The sequence below is a fragment of the Carcharodon carcharias genome, chromosome 1, assembly GCF_017639515.1.
Source record: "Carcharodon carcharias isolate sCarCar2 chromosome 1, sCarCar2.pri, whole genome shotgun sequence".
Lineage (NCBI taxonomy): Eukaryota > Metazoa > Chordata > Chondrichthyes > Lamniformes > Lamnidae > Carcharodon > Carcharodon carcharias.
Genome location: NC_054467.1, coordinates 233,399,460 through 233,420,737, shown reverse-complemented (window position 1 = coordinate 233,420,737; position 21,278 = coordinate 233,399,460). Strand labels below are relative to the sequence as shown.

At 42.8% G+C, this 21,278-nt stretch overlaps 1 protein-coding gene across 2 annotated transcripts in view; it reads left to right on the top strand.

The window, feature by feature from the left end:
- The window catches only part of fgfrl1a (fibroblast growth factor receptor like 1a), a 350,262-nt gene that overhangs the window by 275,015 nt on the left and 53,969 nt on the right, over positions 1–21,278 (top strand). For both annotated transcript variants that reach the window (XM_041197387.1, XM_041197377.1), the window contains exon 4: positions 12,767–12,856. In XM_041197387.1, coding sequence (XP_041053321.1) covers positions 12,767–12,856 — 90 coding nt within the window. The remainder of the gene's footprint in view (positions 1–12,766; positions 12,857–21,278) is intronic.

The following is a 21,278-nucleotide window of genomic DNA, read 5'->3' as shown; positions in this document are numbered from 1 at the left end:
ACCGACCTGTCAATGGCCAATTGAAGCCATTGACAAAGTAATTAAAGTAATTAGTGGACCTGCCCGTCCAACCTTAAGGTTAGCGGGCAGGCTGGGAGCCCTGGCAGGCATTGGAGAAAACATGAAACCTCATCCACGGACGGGACGAGATTTCATGTAGGTTTATAAAAATGTAATAAAAGTGTATTTAAAAGTTATGGGCATGTCCCAACTCATGTGACAGGGTCGCATGAGGGGACATGTCAGGGAATTTTTTTTTCTGTTTTTGATTTTGTATTGTGGAGCCAATCTCCCTGAGGCAGCACTTAGCCTTGGGGAGATGAGTGTGCTCTTTCACACATGTGCATGAAAGAGAGCATTCTCGGCTCAGGGAATCCCCCCCACCCCCCCCACCTTGCCTGCATAGGGAGCGCATAGCGCTTTCTTGCGGACATCATGCTGAGAGGGCCTTAATTGGCCCACCTACATAAAATGGCGGCACGCGCCCAATGGGGGCGCCAATCAGAGGTGCGCCTGCTCGTGAACTTACCCCCCCAACAGGGGGAAAATTTTGCCCCACATTCAGTTATGTAACTTTTAAAAACTACTTTTATGGTGACAACCTGCAGCAGACTTAATAGTCTGCCTAAGCCTTCAATATGGCAGGCAGGATGTGGGCACTCATTACAAGCTGGACATGCACAGGCCACCATGTTGAAGGTCCAGAGACCATGCCTGGAACAGATGTTAGGCCTTTGTCTTTCCAAATCACCAAAGGACCACCTGTTAGGCCACATGTAAATATAGTTTTCCATAATGCAACCCACCCTCACTGCCTCAAGGCAAACCCAAATTATATAAGGAGCCTCAAGCACTTGTGCCTATTATTTGGAAATGCAAAGACCTAGCATCTGCTCTAGACACAGGCCCTGGACCCTTTTTTTTGGCTTATATCAATATGGCAGCCAGTCCACTTTCAGCTTGTAATGAGTGCCTGCATCCTGACTGCCATCATAGGCTTAGGCAAGCATTTAGAACCTGAAAAATGAGCGAGACCCTCAAATTACTATGCCACTGAGTTTCATTGAAAATCCTAAGATGTACTCCTGTGCTACCCCCTTAAAATATCCTAGAGGTTCAACAATAAAAACGCTTAATGTTTAAGACTTCCCAAAGATCAAACTGTTCCTGTTGATATGTTCATGATAATGAACTTTGGATAATATCACTGTTGTCAATCTTAATACACTATGCTGAAAACAATTACAAATTATACCTACACATTAGTGTAATTAAGTAATGCACCACCGCACATTTGTTTAAGAGAAAAGTTACTGAAATTTTCCAAAGTAATTTTCCACATTGCTATGAAAACATGTGGCCTGGTCTTAGTAGCTGCTCAGCTCCGCAGTACAGAACTGAAAGAAATATAAGACTTAGAACCTTTAATGATGTCAGGGTACTCCAAATTACAGCAAATTAAGTACTTCTGTAGTTGTCACTATTGTAATGTTGGATATGTGGCAGCCAACTCGTTAACAGCAAGCTTCCACAAAAGAAATGTAGTAATGGAAAGATAATCCATTTATGGTGGCGTTTTCTTACGCGATAAATATTGGCTGGGATATCTCCCCTATCCTTCCTCAAATAGTGCTGTGGGATCTTTAACATCTACCAGAGAGAGCAGACAGAGGTTCAGTTGAATGCCCCAACCAAAAGGTAATAAGAGGAGCTGGATCGAGATCCGCATCTTCATCAAAAACTAATGAATTCTTCCTTGGGCCATACGCTTACCTGTGTAACAACTTTTGTTGAAATCCATCCATTAGTTTTTGAGACATATTGTTTATTACATATTGTTCCAACAGTGAAGTACTGCCTCAGAACTGCACTGGAGATTTTTGTGCTCAAGTCTCTAGAAAGTGTAGAATATTCATGAGAAATGCTCTTGCAACACCTGTGGCTGCACAAGTCAGAGGACTCTAATTTTGCGATGTACTCAATGGCAAACTGCGGTATAGACAACTGCTACTTCATGTTATCACTTTTGGGAGTGCATATTTGGCTGTTTGACATACATAAAAACATAAAAAATAGAAGCAGAAGTAGACCACATTGGCTCCTTGAACCTGCTCCACCATTCAATGCAATCATGGCTGAAACCTGGCAGCCTTCCAGTGGACTCCAGAGGTGTGCAGGGGAAAGCTTCCATTATGGGTGCACCATGGCCCACAGAGGTGTTCCCCATGGCGATGGCTGCTCTAATGGCTATGGTGTCACTGGTCTACATGACCCTCCTCCCTCCCCCCTACACCACCCTCACCTCTGATCCCTGGGATCTGGCTGCCTTGCCCTGATTTCCCCCAAGATACCTCAATGCTCTTCTAGGGCACCTGGCCATTGAGGTATCCTCTCCCTGGAACTGCAACTTCACCTTCTCAAAGGCAGTTAGGGATGGGCAACAAATTTTGGCCTTGTGAGCAATGCACATATCATACGAAAGAATAAAAAAAAAACCTCTGCCACTGCCACGCCAGTGTTCACTCAATGTTATTGCTATTACATGGCTCTTTCTTGAGGCTTTTCCCTGTCTGGTTGATGCTCTGTAAAAGTAAAGTTGAAAAAAGAAATCTTTTTATTAAGAGCTTCCATTTCACTGAGGAGGCTTCAGGCCAATCCACATCCAAAAACCTGCTCTGAAAACTCTGCTCACATTCTGATAGCTGTGCTCAATTCCACCACAGCAGCTGCGGCAATCCACAACATTCTAAAACAATCAACAACATTCGAAAAGAAAAAGTAGATTTGCCCTATCTCCCAATGTTAGTGGATGGATCTTTTAAAAAATTCCAGGAGCTGGATCCAGATCCATACCTTTGCCAAGAACTAATCAATTCTTCCTTGGGCCATACTCTTATCCGAGTATGAATTTTTGTTGAAATCCGTTCATTAGATTTTGAGATATATTGTTTACAGACTAACAGACTAACAAACAGGGCAAAAACATTATCCCGGTGCACTTTCAGTGGCAGAGGCAACTGCGAGCGGTGTTGTTGAGCCTGCTGAGCTGTCGGCTCTCTGACGGGCTCACCATTCTTTTGCCTGTTGATGGGAATAAGGAATTGGAAATAGGGAATAGGATATTTACATGACAACTGTGGGACATCACATGCTTAAGGAAAAGGTAATCACATAATCAGCCCAATCATTTCATACAAAATTAATTAGTGAATGACATTTGCATACCAGAACGTATTTACCTTTTGCAGTAATAACACTAGGCAATTGTCTCAGTAAATAGAAATTCTGGCTATTCCCTCTTGAAAGGACCTTGGAGATTCGTTATCCCTAAATGACAGCTGCAGAGTTTTAATGAAGTTCTTTTGCTTTTCATCATTGCTAAAACCTACTTCTTTGACCAAGGAAAGTCTGAACCATGGTGGAGCGGTAGGGCGGTTAAGGGAATGAATTCCAATCCTTGAGGCCTAGGCAGCTGAAGATATGGGCCGGAATTTTCCGGCCCCTCCCGCCTGCAGGATCTTCTGCACCAACCAAAACCAACAGATGTTTAAATGGCTCTCTGCATCTGCCGCAGGGGAACCCACCGTGGTGGAGCTGGAAACTCCCAGCCATGGTTACCAATGATTTAGGGGTAGGAAATCAGAGGTGCACAAAAAGCCAGAATTGGAGATACGCAGAGTTATTGGGAAGTTTCAGCAATCGGGAGAGGCACATAAGATATTGAGGACAAAATTTCTGGAATTATTTAAGAAAGGTTTTGGTATGTGAAGACTGTAGTATCTTTCTGGATTGATGGGCTAGGATGGGCTGAATATCCTTTTTCATCCATGTTCATGTTGTGATATTATTAACAGAGCAAAGACCTGAAGGCAATTTTCAGTTTTGCTGTCCGGTTTGTGACTTGTGGGAGTGGATCACGGGTTGTACAACCTGTCTGATTTTCATTTGGCCAACATCACAAAGTTTAAAATTATTTCCTGCTCCCAACCCTTCTTTCTAACCTTACTTCACAGTTGAAACTCATTGTGGCGCTTGCTCCTTATAAATACTATTTAGCGGAAATTATTGCTTTTGGGTTCTCAAACAACAGAATGTTCTGCAGAAGGTGTATACAAGGACATACCATCGTTCCAACTGCATACTTAATCATGTGAGCTGCATGAGCAATTATTGTTGATGCCACTAGGACTTGGATACGTTCACACAGAAACTATACCTGCCTTGTGTGTGTATGTCCTTTATTATTTACTTGCTAAACTGGTAGTTAAGAGAGTGGAAGCAATCAAGCAATCATTGTGAACAATACAGTGACTAAATCTAGTTTTTGTCTCTGATGCTTTTCCTTGTCTATACCTGTCAAAGCTAATTGCAGCATTGAGTTTGATGTCTTCTCGGAGCTGATTCAATTGTTGTTAAGAATACAATGCCTCTTGGTCTGATTGTTCAAGCCCCATTGCTTTCCCCTAATTTCAGTGTTTTTATTTTTATTTCCTCCCACCCCACCCCACCCCCTTACTCAGCACCCTTCGCTTATTGAGCAGGAGTTGCCTTAATGATGCATGTTGATCGTCTCATCCATTGCTTTGAAGTACGCTCAGGTCTCCAGTTAGAGTTCAAAGGTCGACGTGTTTATTTATGCAAAGCTGGATCATCTGTGAAATGGGGCTTAGAAGGCCCCCTGACTTCAAAGGGTTCAAATCTGGCCTTGAGAAGTCAAAGCAGAGACTGATCTTGCGTTAAAATATTAAAAGAAAGTTTGTGGCTCTCTGTCTTGATATGGGTCATTTCAGTTATTAAATAACATCTTTAATTGGTATCAAAATCATGTCAGGTCTAATTGAATTAAGTAGTAATGGCCTCAACGATTGGCTCATATGCTTTTGAAGAGCTCTGTATAAATTGTCAGTAAATAAGAATGAGCTCATCCCTTATTGTCCATTCTGAGTCTCATTCAGGGTGTCTGCAGCATCAAAAGTCTGGACAGGTTTCTTTTGGGGAGGGGACTTCAGGAGAATTGCGCACAAAAGTTGGATCTTTAGAAGATCAAAGCAGCTACAGCAATTCAGTGCACATCAAAGGTTTGGCTGCAAATCAAGTTGTGTTGAAAATCTAGCCGTTTGGCCAGTGCTCGGAGGTAATGAGAATGAAACATCAGGCGAACAGTTTTGGTTTTTCCACTGTTCATAAACAAGTAATTTTTTTTAAGGTTTAGTACAAGAAGTTTGTTTTCTAATGAAATTGCTCCCATTGTTGTGTGAAGGTGAAAACAGATAAAAATCTGGAGCATCTATGTGCTTTGTCACATTTTTTAAAACTGTGAGCCTTGAGTCTATAGCATTGTTTATGTACTGGAAACACTCAGTTAAAAATTAACATTTGGACTGTGACATGAAAAGGAACTGACAAATTTTATGTCATTTTAACAATATGTAAATGTGATAAACATGATTTTGCTTAAAAAGTTTTTCAAATTTAAAGCTGTGGTCTCATCATTAAAGAAAGACGTGCTTTATAAACCGCCTTTCACAACGTCAAGATGTCCCAAAATACTTTACAATTAAGTATTTGTACAGTTGCTCCTGTAATCTAGGGAAACCTGGTAGCCAGTTTGCACATAGTAAGGTCCCACAACAGCCATCACCAGATCAAAAACAAAAATACCTGGAAAAACTCAGCAGGTCTTTGTTTTTGTTTTTCCAGGTATTTTTGTTTTTGTTTTGGATTTCCAGCATCTGCAGTTTTTTTTGTTTTTAGCCACCACCAGATAATCTGTCCTGTTTTTAAGTGGTGTTGGTTGAGGGATAAATATTGGCCAGGACAGTGGGGAGGACTCTCCTGCTCTTCTTTGAAATAGTGCCGAAATAAAATCTTTTATATCCATCTGAGAGGACATAGTGGACCTTGGTTTAAATTCGCATCTGAAAAATAGCACATTTGACAGTGCAGGTAGTCCCTTGGAATGCTTGCCTAGATTTTGTGTGCAGGCCTCTGGGGTGGGGCTTGAAACCGAAAGGTTCTTGCTCAGAGGTGAAAGTACCACCACTGAGCCATGACTGACACCTGGAAGCAAGCAGCTGAATGGAGCAGGAGTTCACAGTTAGTTGCCCACTGAAGCGAGAATTGGTGCAAAGGGCGATAAGGACCCCCCCCCCCCGATTGGATTTGAACCAGCCTGGCTTCTGAGCTGCCAGAAATTTCTTATCACATTTCTGTTTGTTCAAACAAAAATCTATTTTTTTCCATGTCTTATTTTGTGGAGACATTCATAATGAATGTTTTCAATGAGTTTTCATCACGAGCAAGTCAAACCCCAGGAGCAGAATTTTACGGTCCCGTTTCAGTGGGGACATTCTAAACCTTGTTGGCTTCGGTGGGAACGTAAAATCCCACTGCCGTAAAATTTTGTCCCAGAGGTTAAGCCTCAAACCTGCCTCTGCCACTACCCTACCAGGGTCTGAGTTCAGATTAGATAGGTCGGAGTATTGGAGTGCAGCTGAAGAAGACCTAAAGAGGCTGAAAGAAGCCGAGATGTGTGAAAAAAGGGACGACAAAAATGCATTTTGAAACTGGTTGCACTGATGGGTTTATCCAATTTTTGCAGAGACAATTACAATAAATCAGCTCTGGTTCTGGACAAATTTATAAATCCAGATTTAGTAAGTGTTTTTTGTCATGGTCAACCCTCAAGCATTCTTTGTCACTGTAGCTCCATGGGGAAAATTGGAGCAGCCACATAATACTAAACTTCACTAGCAGTAAGCTATGCAATGTCTTCAGTAGAATTGTATAAAGGTAAATACTTGTGACAGGAAAGAATAAAAATGAATTGTTAACTGCCTGCTGAAGCAGAATACCAAGCTTTGGTGTGTGATTTGGGTGAAACAAATTTCTGAATTCTTTATTTTTTAAATGATAAGAATGCAACCTCTCGAACAGCGGGATGCAGGTTTGATTATGAGTTTCTGACCCCAGCCTTGCCACAAAGGAGACGGGCTAAGTGATGGGAAAATGCTAGAGTCTGTTATAAAGGATGTGATAATAAGACACTTAGAAAATATCAGCAGGATTAGACAAAGTCAACATGGATTTATGAAAGGGAAATCATGTTTGATAAACCTACTGGAGTTTTTTTGAGGATGCAGAATAGATAAGGGAGAACCTGTGGATGTGGTGTATTTGGATTTTCAGAAAGCTTTTGATAAAGCCCCAAGTAAGAGGTTAGTGTGTAAAATTAAAGCACACGGGATTGGGGTAATATGTCGGCATGGATTGAGAATTGGTTAGCAGGCAGGAAACAGAGAGTAGGAATAAATGGGTCTTCTTCAGAGTGGCAGGCAGTGACCTGTGGGGTACCACAGGGACCAGTGCTTGGGCCCCAGCTATTCACAATATATATCAATGATTTGGACGAGGGAACCAAATGTAATATTTCCAAGTTTGCTGACGTCGCGTAACTTGGTGGGAATGTTGGTGATGAGGAGGGTGTTACGAGACTTCCAGGCAACTAAGACAGGTTAAGTGAGTGGAGAACACATGGCGGATGCAGTATAATATGGATAAGTGTAAAGTTATCCACTTCAGTAGGAAAAACAGAATGGCAAAGTATTATTTAAGTGATGATAGATTGGGAAACCTTTATGTACAAAAGCGACCTTGGTGTCCTTGTACACCAATCACTGAAAGCAAACATGTAGGTGCACAAGCAGTTAAGAAAGCAAATGGTATGTTGCTCTTCATTGCAAGAGGACTTGAGTACAGGAGCAAGGCTGTCTCGCTGCAGCTGTAGAGGGCCTTGGTGAGACCACACCTGGAATATAGTGTGCAGTTTTGGTCCCCTTACCTAAGAAAGGATTTACTTGCCAAAGAGGGAGTGTAACAAATGTTCACCAGACTGATTCCTGGGATGGCAGGATTGTCGTATGAGGAGAGATTGGGCCAACTAGGATTGTACTCACTGGAGTTTAGAAGAATGAGAGGGGATCTCATTGAAACATGAAACTCTGACAGGGATAGTCGGACTGGATGAAAGGATGGTATTTACTCTGGATGGGGTGTCTAGGACAAAGGGTCAAAGTCTCAGGATATGAGTTCGACCATTTAAAACTGAGATGAGGAGAAGTTGGCAGAGTTTGGTGAACCTATGGAATTCTCTACCACAGAAGGCTGCAGAGGCCAAGTCACTGAATATATTTAAGGAGGAAATTTCTGGACTCTAAAGTTGTCAAGGGGTATGGGGAGAGTGCGGGAGTACAGCGTTGAGATAGAGAATCAGCCATGATCATACTGAATGATGGAGCAGGCCTGAATGAACTATACCTGCTCCTATTTTCGGTGTTTCTATGGCCAGACACTTTCCTCATACCAGGAAGAATTAAAAGGAGAACTGTCATCAGGGCCATGATATCCCTCTCCTAGCAAATGTTACAGAATGGCATCCTTAGGAAGGCAGGTCAACTGCACACCTTTTGTAGAAGGCGATGCGTTAAAAAATGGGACAACAAGCGGCAACATTACAAAAGCGAAATACCACGGATGCTGGAAATCTGAAATAAAAACAGAAAATGCTGAAAATTCTCAGCAGGCCAGGAAGCATCTGCACGGAGATAAACAACTAACGGGGGCAGGTTTTTGTGAAGAATATGGGTAATGTGAATCTGGAAACTTCCTTTCAGGAATCTCCGCAAATCCATCACTGTTAAGGAGGCCTCCACCTGCCATATTTTCATCCTGGGGTATGAGGCGGCAGGATGGAGTCAGGCCTGCTGCCTCTGGAGGCAGGCCCAAGGTAACTACAGAAGTGGGCAGATGGCGAGAGTGGTAGGGCTGGAACGCCAGCTTCCATTTGCTGGACAGTTGTAATGATGAATGTCAGGACCTCAATCCCTCACCCTGATCCATCTCACATGCCCCCATACGCCTTCAATGCCCCATGCCCCTTCCAAGGTAATAGAGATGCTCCATGCCCATTCCATGCTGCTCATAACCCCAATGCCCCTCCATGTCCCCTCATATTCCCTATGCCCCCTATATCTCCTATATAGTGCACTTATATTGAAGCAAACAATGTTTATTGAAGCAAACAATGTTTATACAGCTGCAGTAGGGAAGGGAAAGCTAACTTTGATAGGCATGTCTATAACCTTGTAATAACCTGCTGTTTTCTTTGAAGAGTTTTCCACTGTCTGTGTGTTTATTTACATGAGATTAAGTAGTCTGAGGTGGATAAACACTTTCTGACATTGATACTATGAATGGCTGTTCTATCATGGTTCGCAACTCCCCTGAGAGACCGTGAGCCTCGTCTACTTACAGAAGGGGCCCAACTCCACCACCTGGTGGGGGGTGGGGGGGGAGGGTGCTTAGAACTGACCACAACCCACAGTGGAGCTGGCAAGGATGGGAGTGCTGCATGCGGGCTGGCTACCTGCACCCTTATCCTGCACCAGACAAAATTTCCATAAACAGGAACAGGGCTTGAATCTCAGATTTAGGGTCAACGTTTCAGGTCGGTGACCTGATGAAAATTTTCTCTTCACAGATGCTGCCAGACCTACAGAGCATTTCCATCATTTTCTTCTAATTAAAAATGAGAACTCTACAGTGACTACACCTCAACAACCAAACTTCACACCACTGAACGGCAAATACTCAATAAAAGAATGACTGTAATAAAATTAAAATAATTCTGAACAGAGGAATATTCGGATAAATTACATTTCTTTTTTAATGCAGTGTTCAAAATAGGCTGACAAATTACTTATGAAAATGAAAGCCTTGAGATTGTTGTTAAAGATTAACTAATCACAAAATGTGGTTTGATAAAACCTGGCATTGCTTTGCTGTTGATTCGAAAAACAAACACTGCAATTACAAAATAAATGTCATCAGTATATGAATTCCTAGTAATATATATGGCTTTTGCTCCAAATTTAATGGAAACTCACTGACACACAAATAGTTCTTGACTGCAAAAAACAAAATTAAGATATTTTAATGTGGCTTTATGGGGACCTAAATGGATGGCTATTCCTGCAAATTCCTGGTATAACTTTAGCGGGAGTAAATGGAATAGCTGCAAACTCTACCTGGATCCATATATCTTGCACCCTGGCTGTGAGGTACCTGTGTGGTCTTGTAGGGGTGTATGCTTTTGAAGGACCATGGGCATAAGAGTGTGGTATCACGAGTAGGGAGTCTGGGGAGGATTTTTCCTTCGTCGGGCAGGCTTGGTGGGGGCGGTCGGGAAGCTGACCATCGCCCACAATCAGGGCCGGACCGCGATTTCACGCTGGTGGGCCAATTAAGGCCCACCGAGCGTGAGTCATGTACCTGTGCGGGGGAGGAGGGTGAGAGCGCAAGTTCCCGCATGTGTGCTGGAAAAGCTCCCTGAGGCACAGAGCTGCCTCAGGGAGATGAAGAGTTTAAAACATTAAAAACAAAGATTTTAAAAATGTTATAAAACATGTCCCCTCATGTGACTCTGTCATGTGAGCAGGGACATGTTATAAATGAAATGTTAAATTGTTTATTTTATTTTTGATTGCTGTTGGAAACCTCGTCCCGCCCGTGGATGAAGTTTCCTAAAAAATGCAAAAGCCGCTTGGCCTTTGCACCAGCCGTAAGGTTGGACGGGCAGTGAAACATTTCTTTCAGTTATAACTTTAATGGATTTAATAAGCCTTTTAATTGTCAGCAGTGCGCTGCCGACTCCAGTGCGCGCCCACAGACCGAAATACCGCGCGAGTGTACAATGACGTCGGGACGCTTGCCTCACGTCATTGTGCATCATTTTACGCTCATTCGGGTCGGGCGCCCGCCCGCCTGCTTGAAGAGCTAAAAATTCTGGCCTCTCAGTTTGATCACAGCACAGTGTCAGATGTGGGCCAGAATTTTTAGCTCGTCAGGCGGGCATGCGTCTGACCTGAACAAGCATAAAATGACGCCCGATGTCATCGCACACTCGCGTGATATTCCAGTCGGCGGGCGCGAGTAGGAGTCAGCAGCACGCCCGCCAACAATTAAAAGGCCATTAACAATGTAATTAAATTAAATTTTTCACTGCCTGTCCAACCTTATGGCGGGCAGGCGAAAAGGCCAAGTGGCCTTTGCAGTTTTTGTAAGACCTCATCCATGGGCAGGATGAGGTTTCAATCCATCATAATTTCTAACATGTCTCTGCTCATGTGACAGAGTCACAATGAGAGGACATGTTTTTTAGCACCTTAAAATTCTTTATTTTTTAATATATCTTCATCTCCCTGAGCCAGTGAAGTTCCCCGCTCCGCCCCCACAGGCAGCATTGAGCACTGAAACATGTGTTTCACGCTGGGCGGGCCTTAATCAGCCCGCCAGTGATAAATCCCGGTCCAGCCCCGATCGTGGGTGGCGGTCAGCTTCCCGACCGCACTCGCCTGCCCCCACCGAGCCCGCCCGATGAGGCCAAAATTCTGCCCATGGGGTTACCTGAGGATACAGGCTGTGACTGAGGCCTGGACCCCAGAGATTAGGTGGACACTATTCTTTTCAGCCGTAACAAGCAGTTCGCTGATGCAAGATGTCATTGAGTGAGGCATCCTTTTCCCCCACTCTATGGGGAGGCGGTTTGGGGGGAGGGCATGCCAGTAAGGCACCCAGCACCCTTTCCAGCCTCATTGATATAGGGATACACCAAATGCCCTTAAAAGTCCACTGCTCCTAGTCCCTTTGTCCACATCCTGCACATTAATGCTTAATTAATGATAATTTCTGTGTGGCTAAGTCTCCCTATTAAAATTTCAAAATTCTGAATCTTAAACATTTCACAATATTACTTACTGCCTTTATTTAATGAACTCTTCACCAAATTATGAGTTGAACAGATGAGACCAACAGAGTTTAGACTTATCATGTGGCAAAGGTGGAGCAGTCTGTTAAGAGCAGTGGGGGCAACATAAATGCTGAAGTAAAATTCAAAGTACAGATTGAGAATTTTAAACATTTTTAAACATGTTAACTTAAATAATAAATTCAATATTCCGCACCCCCGACACCCACTTTGGCATTGCTAAATTCCACAAGGATATTTCACTATTCTGACGCAGTAAACAGATTAATTACAACTTGTCTCTCACTGTCCCGGTCTGTCATGTCTCTCGTTCTTATAGTCACATTTTTAGCTCACCCCTTCACCGTTTTAGTTTTTTTTTGCCCAGTTTTTGCCCCTTTACCCAACCTGTTTTTTCCCTCTCAGACGTCCCTTCCTCATTAAGGACTGCAAGCCTAGAAAGTTTGGTGTCACTGAGCTACTACTTTTTTTATTGAAAACAAAAACAGAATTACCTGGAAATACTCAGCAGGTCTGGCAACATCGGCGGAGAAGAAAAGAGTTGCGTTTCGAGTCCTCATGACCCTTCAACGAGGACTCAAAACGTCAACTCTTTTCTTCTCCGCCAATACTGCCAGACCTGCTGAGTTTTTCCAGGTAATTCTGTTTCTGTTTTGGATTTCCAGCATCCGCAGTTTTTTGTTTTTATACTTTTTTATTGATCCTGTCTTCTCTCCTCACTGTCCTGTACTTGGTGCCTCACCCAGACTTTACAAAAAAAAAACCTTTGCAGTTTAATTTTGAAGATTTTTAGTTTTAATTAGTATCAAAATATTTTAAAAAATGCTCATTTTTCGAGATAAGAGGTGCTATGTTAACTGGAATCTGTTATGCCATGTTTGAAGTGTCATCTGCCTTCCATTCCATATTTGCTAAATGGATTCTTGCTTAATTTATTTGCAGACGATTCAAGCACAGGAAGGAACGGACAGAAACTGCCTCAAGGATCAAATGGGGAATATACAAATGAAGATCCCACAGGAAAACAATGGGGTATGATGCCGTGAATTCTCAAAATGCCAAAGTACTGACATAATCAATTGCATAGAAACATAGAAAATAGGAGCAGGAGTAGACTATTTGGCCCATCGAGCCTGTTCCACCATTCATTATGATCATGGCTGATCATCCAACTCAGTAGCCTGCTCCCGCTTTCTCCCCATATCCTTTGATTCCTTTCACCCCAAGAGCTATATCTAACTCCTTCTTGAAAACATACAATGTTTTGGCCTCAATTACTTTCTATGGTAGCGAATTCCACAGGCTCACCACTCTCTGGGTGAAGAAATTTCTCCTCATCTCAGTCCTAAATGGTCTACCCCATATCCTCGGACTGTGACCCCTGGTTCTGGACTCCCCCACCATCGGGAACATCCTTCCTGCATTTACCCTGTCTAGTCCTGTTAGAATGTTATAGGTTTCTATGAGATACCCCCTCATTCTTTTGAACTCCAGTGAATATAATCCTAACTGACTCAATCTCCCCTCATATGTCAATCCCACCATCCTAGGAATCAGTCTGGTAAACCTTCGCTGCACTCCCTGTATAGCAAGAACATTCTTCCTCAGATAAGGAGACCAAACTACACACAATATTCCAGGTGTGGTCTCACCAAGGCCCTGTATAATTGTAGCAAGACATCCCTGCTCCTGTACTCGAATCGTCTCGCAATGAAGGCCAACATACCATTTGCCTTCTTTACCGCCTGCTGCACCTGCATGCTTACCTTCAATGATTGGTGTGCAAGGACACACAGGTCTCGTTGCACATTCCCCTCTCTCAATTTAGAGCCATTCAGATAATAACCTGCCTTCCTGTTTTTGTTAACAAAGTGGATAACCTCACATTTATCCACATTATACTGCATCTACCATGCATTTGCCCACTCACTCAGCTTGTCCAAATCACACTGAAGGATCTCTGCATCCTCGTCACAGCTCACCCTCCCACCCAGCTTTGTGTCATCTGAAATTTCGGAGCTATTACAATTAGTTCCCACATCTAAATCATTAACATATGAATAGCTGGGGTCCCAGCACCGATCCCTGCGGTACCCCACTAGTCACTGCCTGCCATTCGGAAAAAGACCCATTTATTCCAACTCTTTGTTTCCTATCTACCAACCAGTTATCTATCCATCTCAATACGCTACTCCCAATCCCATGTGCTTTAATTTTACACGCTAATCTCTTATGTGGGGCTTTGTCAAAAGCCTTCTGAAAGTCCACATAAACCACATCCACTGGTTCCCCTTCATCAGCTCTACTAGTTACATCCTCAAAAAATTCCAGTAGATTTGTCAAGCATGATTTCCCTTTCATAAACCCATGCTGACTCTGTCTAGTTCTGCCACTATTTTCCAAGTGCTGAGCTATTAAATCTTTTATAATGGACTCTAGAATTTTCCCCACTACTGACGTCAGGCTGACTGGTCTATAATTCCCTTGTTTTCTTTCTACCTCCCTTTTTAAATAGTTACATTAGGTACCCTCCAACCTGTAGGAACTGTTCCAGAGTCTATAGAATCTCAGACGTTGACCACCAATGCATCCACTATTTCTAGGGCCACCTCCTTAAGTACTCTGGGATGTAGATTATCAGGCCCCGGGGATCTATCGGCCTTCAATCCCACCAATTTCTCCAACACCATTTCCCTCCTAAAACTGATTTCTTTCAGTTCCTCCTTCTCAATAAACCCTGTGTTCCCCAACATTTCTGGTATGTTATTTGCGTCCTCCTTTGTGAAGACAGAACGAAAGTATGTGTTTAGTTGGTCAGCCATTTCTTTGTTCCCCATTATAAATTCCCCTGTTTTTGACTGTAAGGGACCTTGTCTTCACCAATCTTTTTCTCTTCACATACCTACAGAAACTTTTACAGTCAGTGTTTATGTTCCCCGCAAGCTTACTCAATCCTTTGAACCTTTGCTGAATTCTAAAGTGCTCCCAATCCTCAGGCCTGTTGTTTTTTCTGGCCAATTTGTATGCCTCTTCCTTGGATCTAACACTATCTCTAATTTCCCTTGTAAGCCATGGTTTGGCCACCTTTCCTATTTTACTTTTGCGCCAGACAGGAATAAACAATTGTTGCCGTTCACCCATGCACTCTATTATTTCTTTCTTCTTTCTATCATTACATTTGAGTTGGAATGAGTTGTATGTTACATTGGTTGCCCCTCTGATTAGGTAAATCTGTCATATCCAATTGTTTATTGTACATATGGTGCTCTATAACAGTAAGATTGTGCCTTTGGATGCTGTAACTGACAACACGCCCAAGTGAGTGGAGCTTAAGCAGGAGATACGGTTGCCTGTGGAATGTGTTCAAAGTGAAGCACTTCTAGGTTAGCGATGAACACCGTTCATCTTCTTTCATCTCCTTCCCTTCTTCAATCACATTGCATCTACAGTCAAATAAGAAGTTAGTCTTTTAGCTTGAGAAGTAGGTAGTTGTATCTGGTTAAATGCATTGTGTGGTGTCATGCTGTGTCATATGACCATACGAACATATGAAATAGGAGCAGATGTAGGCCATTCAGGCCCTCGAACCTGCTCTGCCATTCAATAAGATCATGGCTGATCTGTTTGTGTTTTGGATTCCACATCTACCCCGATGACCAATGACCCCACCTCCACCATCTTCTGAGGCAGAGAGTTCCAAAGTCGCACAACCCTCTGACAAAAAAAGTTCCCCTCATCTCTGTCCCAAAAGGGCAACCCCTAATTCTGACACAGTGTCCCCTAGTTCTGGACTCACCCACAAGAGGAAGCTACCTTCCTTTTTACTCCTTGTCAATACCATTCAGGATCTTGTATACCTCAATCAAGTTACCCCTCACTCTTCTAAACTCCAGTGGAAACAAAGACCAGTCTGCCCAACCTTTTCTCATAAGGCAGCCCACTCATTCCAGGTATCAATCTAGTAAACCTCCTTTGAACCGCCTCCAATGCATTTACATCCATCCTTAAATAAGGAGACCAAAACTGCACACAAAATTTGAGATGTGGTCCCACCAATGCTCTGTATAACTGGAGCGTAACATGTACACTTTTATGATTAATTCCTCTCGTAATAAAGGATAGCATTCCATTAGCCTTCTTAATTACTTACTATACCTGCATACTAACTTTTAGTGACTTGTGCTTGAACCCCTAGATCCCTCCGCACCTTGGAATTCTGTAGCCATTCTATCTTTAAATAATACTCTGTTTTTTTGTTCCCCTACTACCACTACATTCCTGTTTGCTTCCCCTGCTTGAGCGGCTTCCTGTACCACAGTGCCATGGCCAGCCAGATCATTTACCTTGCAGACCTCGCTTTCATCAGCACAGATTACGCAGACTTCAAATGCGTTTGACTATTACAAATTTTGAAGCTCTTCCTCTACTGTCTGCTCAGCCCCATTACCTGCCTCACTCATGGTTACATCCACCTGTCCCTCACTGCTGACCAAAAACAGATGACCCTCCTCTAAGAGGCCTGACCATCCGCTGGAACAAAGTGTCCAGGTATTTCTCCCCCTCCCTTATGTTGCGCAGTATCTGCAGTTCGGCTTCCAGATCAATAATCCTGATCTGGGATTCCTCTAGCTGCTTACACTTTCTGCAGATGTGTTTGTCCTGGATTGCCTTGGCTCCAGAAGCTACCCCATTCCAGAGCTGCAACATAGTGTCTGTTTTGCCATTGTTATTTATTTAACTTAATTTAATTACTCACTTAATTAATTTAGAATTATTCCTATGTATACCACACCTTCTTCCCCCATGCACTGAATTCCCACGTGAATCAAATTTGCTATCCACTCAGCCTCTGTCTCACTCCTGTCTCCTTGTGCCCCTTACTATCCATGTGATTTGAAAAGCCTAACTCTTTTATAGACCCTCTGATGAGTCACTAGATAGTTTATCTTCCTGCTACAGTACTTGAACAACTGCTTTCAGGTGATTGACAGATAACTTCCACTCCAGGCAGTCCTCTGTTTAACAAGCTAACCTAATTTACTTGAAGGTTGGTACCATGACAGACAATGATTCTTAATCTATAGTTAAAACTGAAAAGGATTTAGCAGAACTTAACAACTTAACTTTAAGTTGCTACTCACTCAGTCTCCATCTCACTCTGGCGTAGTTGCCTCTCTCCTCATGTGCCCCTGTTCCATATTTATTTGGTCAATTTCAGCTGGCATTGCAGTCAGATCTCTACTTTTCTCTCTCATTCACTGGGATGTGGGTTAATAATGCCAAATCAGTATTTATTGCCAATCCTAGGTACACAGTGGAAACTTAGGGTGGAATTTAATGCTCCTCTGGAGGAGAGTTTGGAGTTGAGGGGGGGCATTTAATTAGGTGGAAAGGTGCAGGATGGGGGCCCTGCCACCTTCCTGCCTCCACCCCAGTAAAGTCCAGGGTGGGAAGACTCATGGATGGCAATTAATGTCCTCCTCAGGGCCTCATCTCGCAGCCGCTGGTATTCAACCTGTTGTGGATGGGGGAGCCTGAAAAGCAAAACTCGATAGTTTGTTGACAGGCTTCAGGGAGGGGCTGGGGAATGTGGTGGGGATGCCTCATACGAAGGCACTCAGTGCCTGACTGAGGGTTATCGGGAAGGGGTGGCGGTGGGGGTGGGGTCTGCCACTGAAAGCCACACTGCTGCCCTTGACTCCGACATCCCTGCCCCCCCCCACTCCCACACACATGACCCTCACCTTGTGATCCTCATCACACCCTCACTCAAAGCTGGTCTTGGGTACCACTATGATCCTGTACCCCTTGTAGGTGCATTGCTGCCAGCTATCAATGCTCCCACTGATGGCAATGAGTTGCTGCTGACCTCTGATTAGGGGGTTTTCCTGCTGGTTCTCTGAACCGCTCTTTGTATGTATGTGCTACTGCTACATGCATTACAGTCAGTCAACAAGAGAAGAGGAAGATAATTGAAAAAAGTGGACAAGTGCAGTGGAGAACTAAATTATCCTTTAGTGTTGAAGAAAAAGGATCATAACAATAATACACTAGAACCAAAATCCTGTATCGTATTCACCAATTTATCAAGCTCGTACCTGTTGAGCAGGATGGCAATATTGTTATTCACAGTAATATACCTGTTTTCATTTTTGGACCTTTGAAAAATCCAGGATTATTTCCCCACCAGATGAATATTCAGTAATATCTCCACAAACATTAACAGAGCTTTTATCATTGCTAATTTATTCCTTATAGATTCATGCTCACTGCTCCTTTTGCTCTCAGTACTCTTTAGCTGAAAATTGGCATCATTTGTAAATGCTCTTGAATACTTGCTCCCCTGCATGCAGTACTGCCTAGTTAATGATTCGACATTCACATCTCACTCTATTTTGAAATATCAGGGTAACTTTGCTGTCCTTTGCTTGTCAGGTAGAGTGCCTGAATTTCTTTCACTCCTTAATATCTTAACCAGAAGTATTCCCTGTTCCTTCTTTCATTTCCTGTGAATTCTAGGGATTATTTTGCTTGGCCAAGCTGGCTTCTGGACCCATCCCTTGGGCTTCTTCATGATACACATTTTATTGATCTCTGCATATGTTAGAGTTTTCTGAGTGAAAATGTCTGGATCTGGAATTAGTTGCCAGCCTTTGGAAATAATTCATTGAAATGTGTCCGTCATTTCCTGACCTTCCACATTATTTCTCTCCAACTTGAACTTTAAAGGACTTACTTTTCTTCTTACATACTTTCTGCTGCATATCATAACTGATTTTTTTAATGCTCCCTCTTGCTGCTCTCGCAGGGGCTCTTGGCTGAAGAACTGAGAATAAAAAGTTGGACTGATATCGACTGATACTCTCAGTGAATATGATTCAATGCCGAATGGGCTAGGTTGCAAAATTAGCTTGTACATTCCAACTTCTTATTGTCAGTTTTACTTCTGATACTCAACTTATTTTTGCAAATACAACTTGTGCTTCCTTGCTTCTTCTAAAATAACTCTGCATAGCCTTGGCTCCGCATTCACCCCTTGTGGTCTTTGCTTTCCCCGTGTTGCTTCCTTGTCTCAGATAGGCACACTTTCTACACCCATCCTTTAAATTCACCTTTACTAGCACTCCAATATAAAAACAGAAAGGCCCAGACATTAATTTGGAGAGGAAGTCAGTGGCAAACCAACCTCAATCGTGGCTGCTTGTGGCCTGAGAGATCTCAGGTCTCAGGTGCATAGACTCAATCAGCGTCCTGCCTGAAGCTAACAATTCACCAACAGACCATCAGCAGGGGACATAGGAACAGTCCCCATTGTGGGTAAGTGGAGAGTAATTGACAGGGATTGTGTCATCATGAGGCTGGTGGGGGAAGCCAGAGGCAGAGAGTGCCATTTTGGCAGAAAAGCCCCATAGGCAATCTGAACTGCACTTCTCCACCTCCACCCCTACCTGACACAGCTTCCACTGGGCAGGCAGAATTAAAATCACCCCAAATATATTGGGAGCACACAGCAGGTCAGGCAGCATCAATGGAAAAGAGAAAAGTTAACATATTGGATGTGGTTGCTTGGTTAGAACTGAAAAATAAAAGGCACAGTATATATAAAGAAACAGAGAGCAATTGCGTCTTTGGATTGGAAAAATTATGAAGGGAGGAAGGGAGGGGGAAATCAGATTCCAATTTAACATCAGTTGTTCAGAAGCTACAGGATTCTATCGTCAGGGAGAGAGTGATTAAGTACTTTGTCAAGAATTACGTGATTAAATGGAGTCAGCATGGATTTATGAAGCGTTAGTCACATCTTACAAATCTAGTTTAATTTTTGAGGATAGGGAAGTGTCTATATGGACATTCTGGAGGCATTTGATAAAGTTCTGCAAAAGAAATTATTAGCAAAAATGAAAGTCATTTGGCAGTACAGAATTTGAATATTTCTGAACAGAGAGACATGTTGCCAAAGCTTTACACCTTGCACTCATCAGGATAAGCACAAGAATGCTAAATCACAACAATTTATACTACAGGAGAAAAGGGTGCTGATTGGTTGGCAAGTCAACTTTGATTGGTGAGGCATTGCCATGGAAAAAGCAATAGGATAGGAAGGTGCATGGAGGAGACTTGTGGATGGCCTTCCCACCCAGATGCTAATTGGTGCCTTTAAATTGGCAATTAATGTCATCTCAGGACCTCAGCTGCAGTCACTGGTATTCAACCTGTGGCGAGTGGGGTGTAGCCATGTGGGGAGCCTGAAAAACAAAACTCCCCAAGCTCCCAGGTAATTCAAAGAAGCTGCAAGGCTTGAACATATTCCTTTTATTTTCAGGGAACAGGTTCCTGTGTATGAATGTATGTCACTTCTAGTAATCATAAATGAAAAAACATTATGAGATCACCTGATAATCTTACAATGGTTGTCAGTGTAGCTGTTTGCACACTCAGGATTGTTCAGCAAGTGCTGCCCAATTGCAGAATCACATTAAACAGGAGATGTTTTGTTTGGGTTTTGCGTGCGCGGGCTGGTTGAGTAGGGTCTGTACTCTGCCTATTATGAACAGCCGAAGGAATATGCTGTTTGATTCAGCCAGTCACTGGGATGTACAGCTTACATACCTGACGTCATGCTGGCACTGAAATTCATGCACAACATTAGTCAATTCTGTGGTAGGCAGAATGTCTCAAAAGTGACATACATTCACACACAGGGACCTGTTCTGTGCAAACAAAAAGAATATGCTTCAGCCTTGCACCTTTTTTGAATTACCCAGAAGCTTGGGAAGCCTATAACTCCCCATTGCTTTATCCATGGCAGTGCCTTATTTAATCAGAGTTGACTTGCCAGCATCCTTTTCTCTTGCAGTATAAATTGCTGTGATTGTTTAAAATTTGGCATTCTTGCGTTTGTCCTGATGAGTGCAAGATAAAAAGCTTTGACAACATGTCTCTCTTTTCAGCACTAGAAATTAAGGTGCATGGAATTAGAGATAACCTTGTAACGTGGTTTGGTAATTGGTTGGGAGAGCATGGGGACAATGGGAGCATACTATGATTGGAAAATGTGATAACTGGTGTTTCTCAAGGATCTGTATTGGGGCTTCAGCTTTTCATCATATATAACAATGACTTTGATGAAGAAATATCAAACTGTATATCCAAATTTGTTGCTGAAGTTAACTAAGGAGGCATTGTAAGTTGTGTCGATGGGAGAAGAAAGTGATAAAGGATAGACAGACAAAGTAAAACTTTGGCAAAATGCGCTCATTTTGGGGCAGTATGAGATTATCCTCCATTTAGGACAAACTGAAATATTTTCTTAGTGGCTTAGTAGAGAGATGAGTAGCTGTAGAGAAGCAAAGAGATTTAGATATCAGTGTACACAAATCACTAAAAGCTAGTGCAGTCACAAAACATAATCAGAAAGATTGATGGAATGTTGGCCATTATTTCAAGTAAGTTG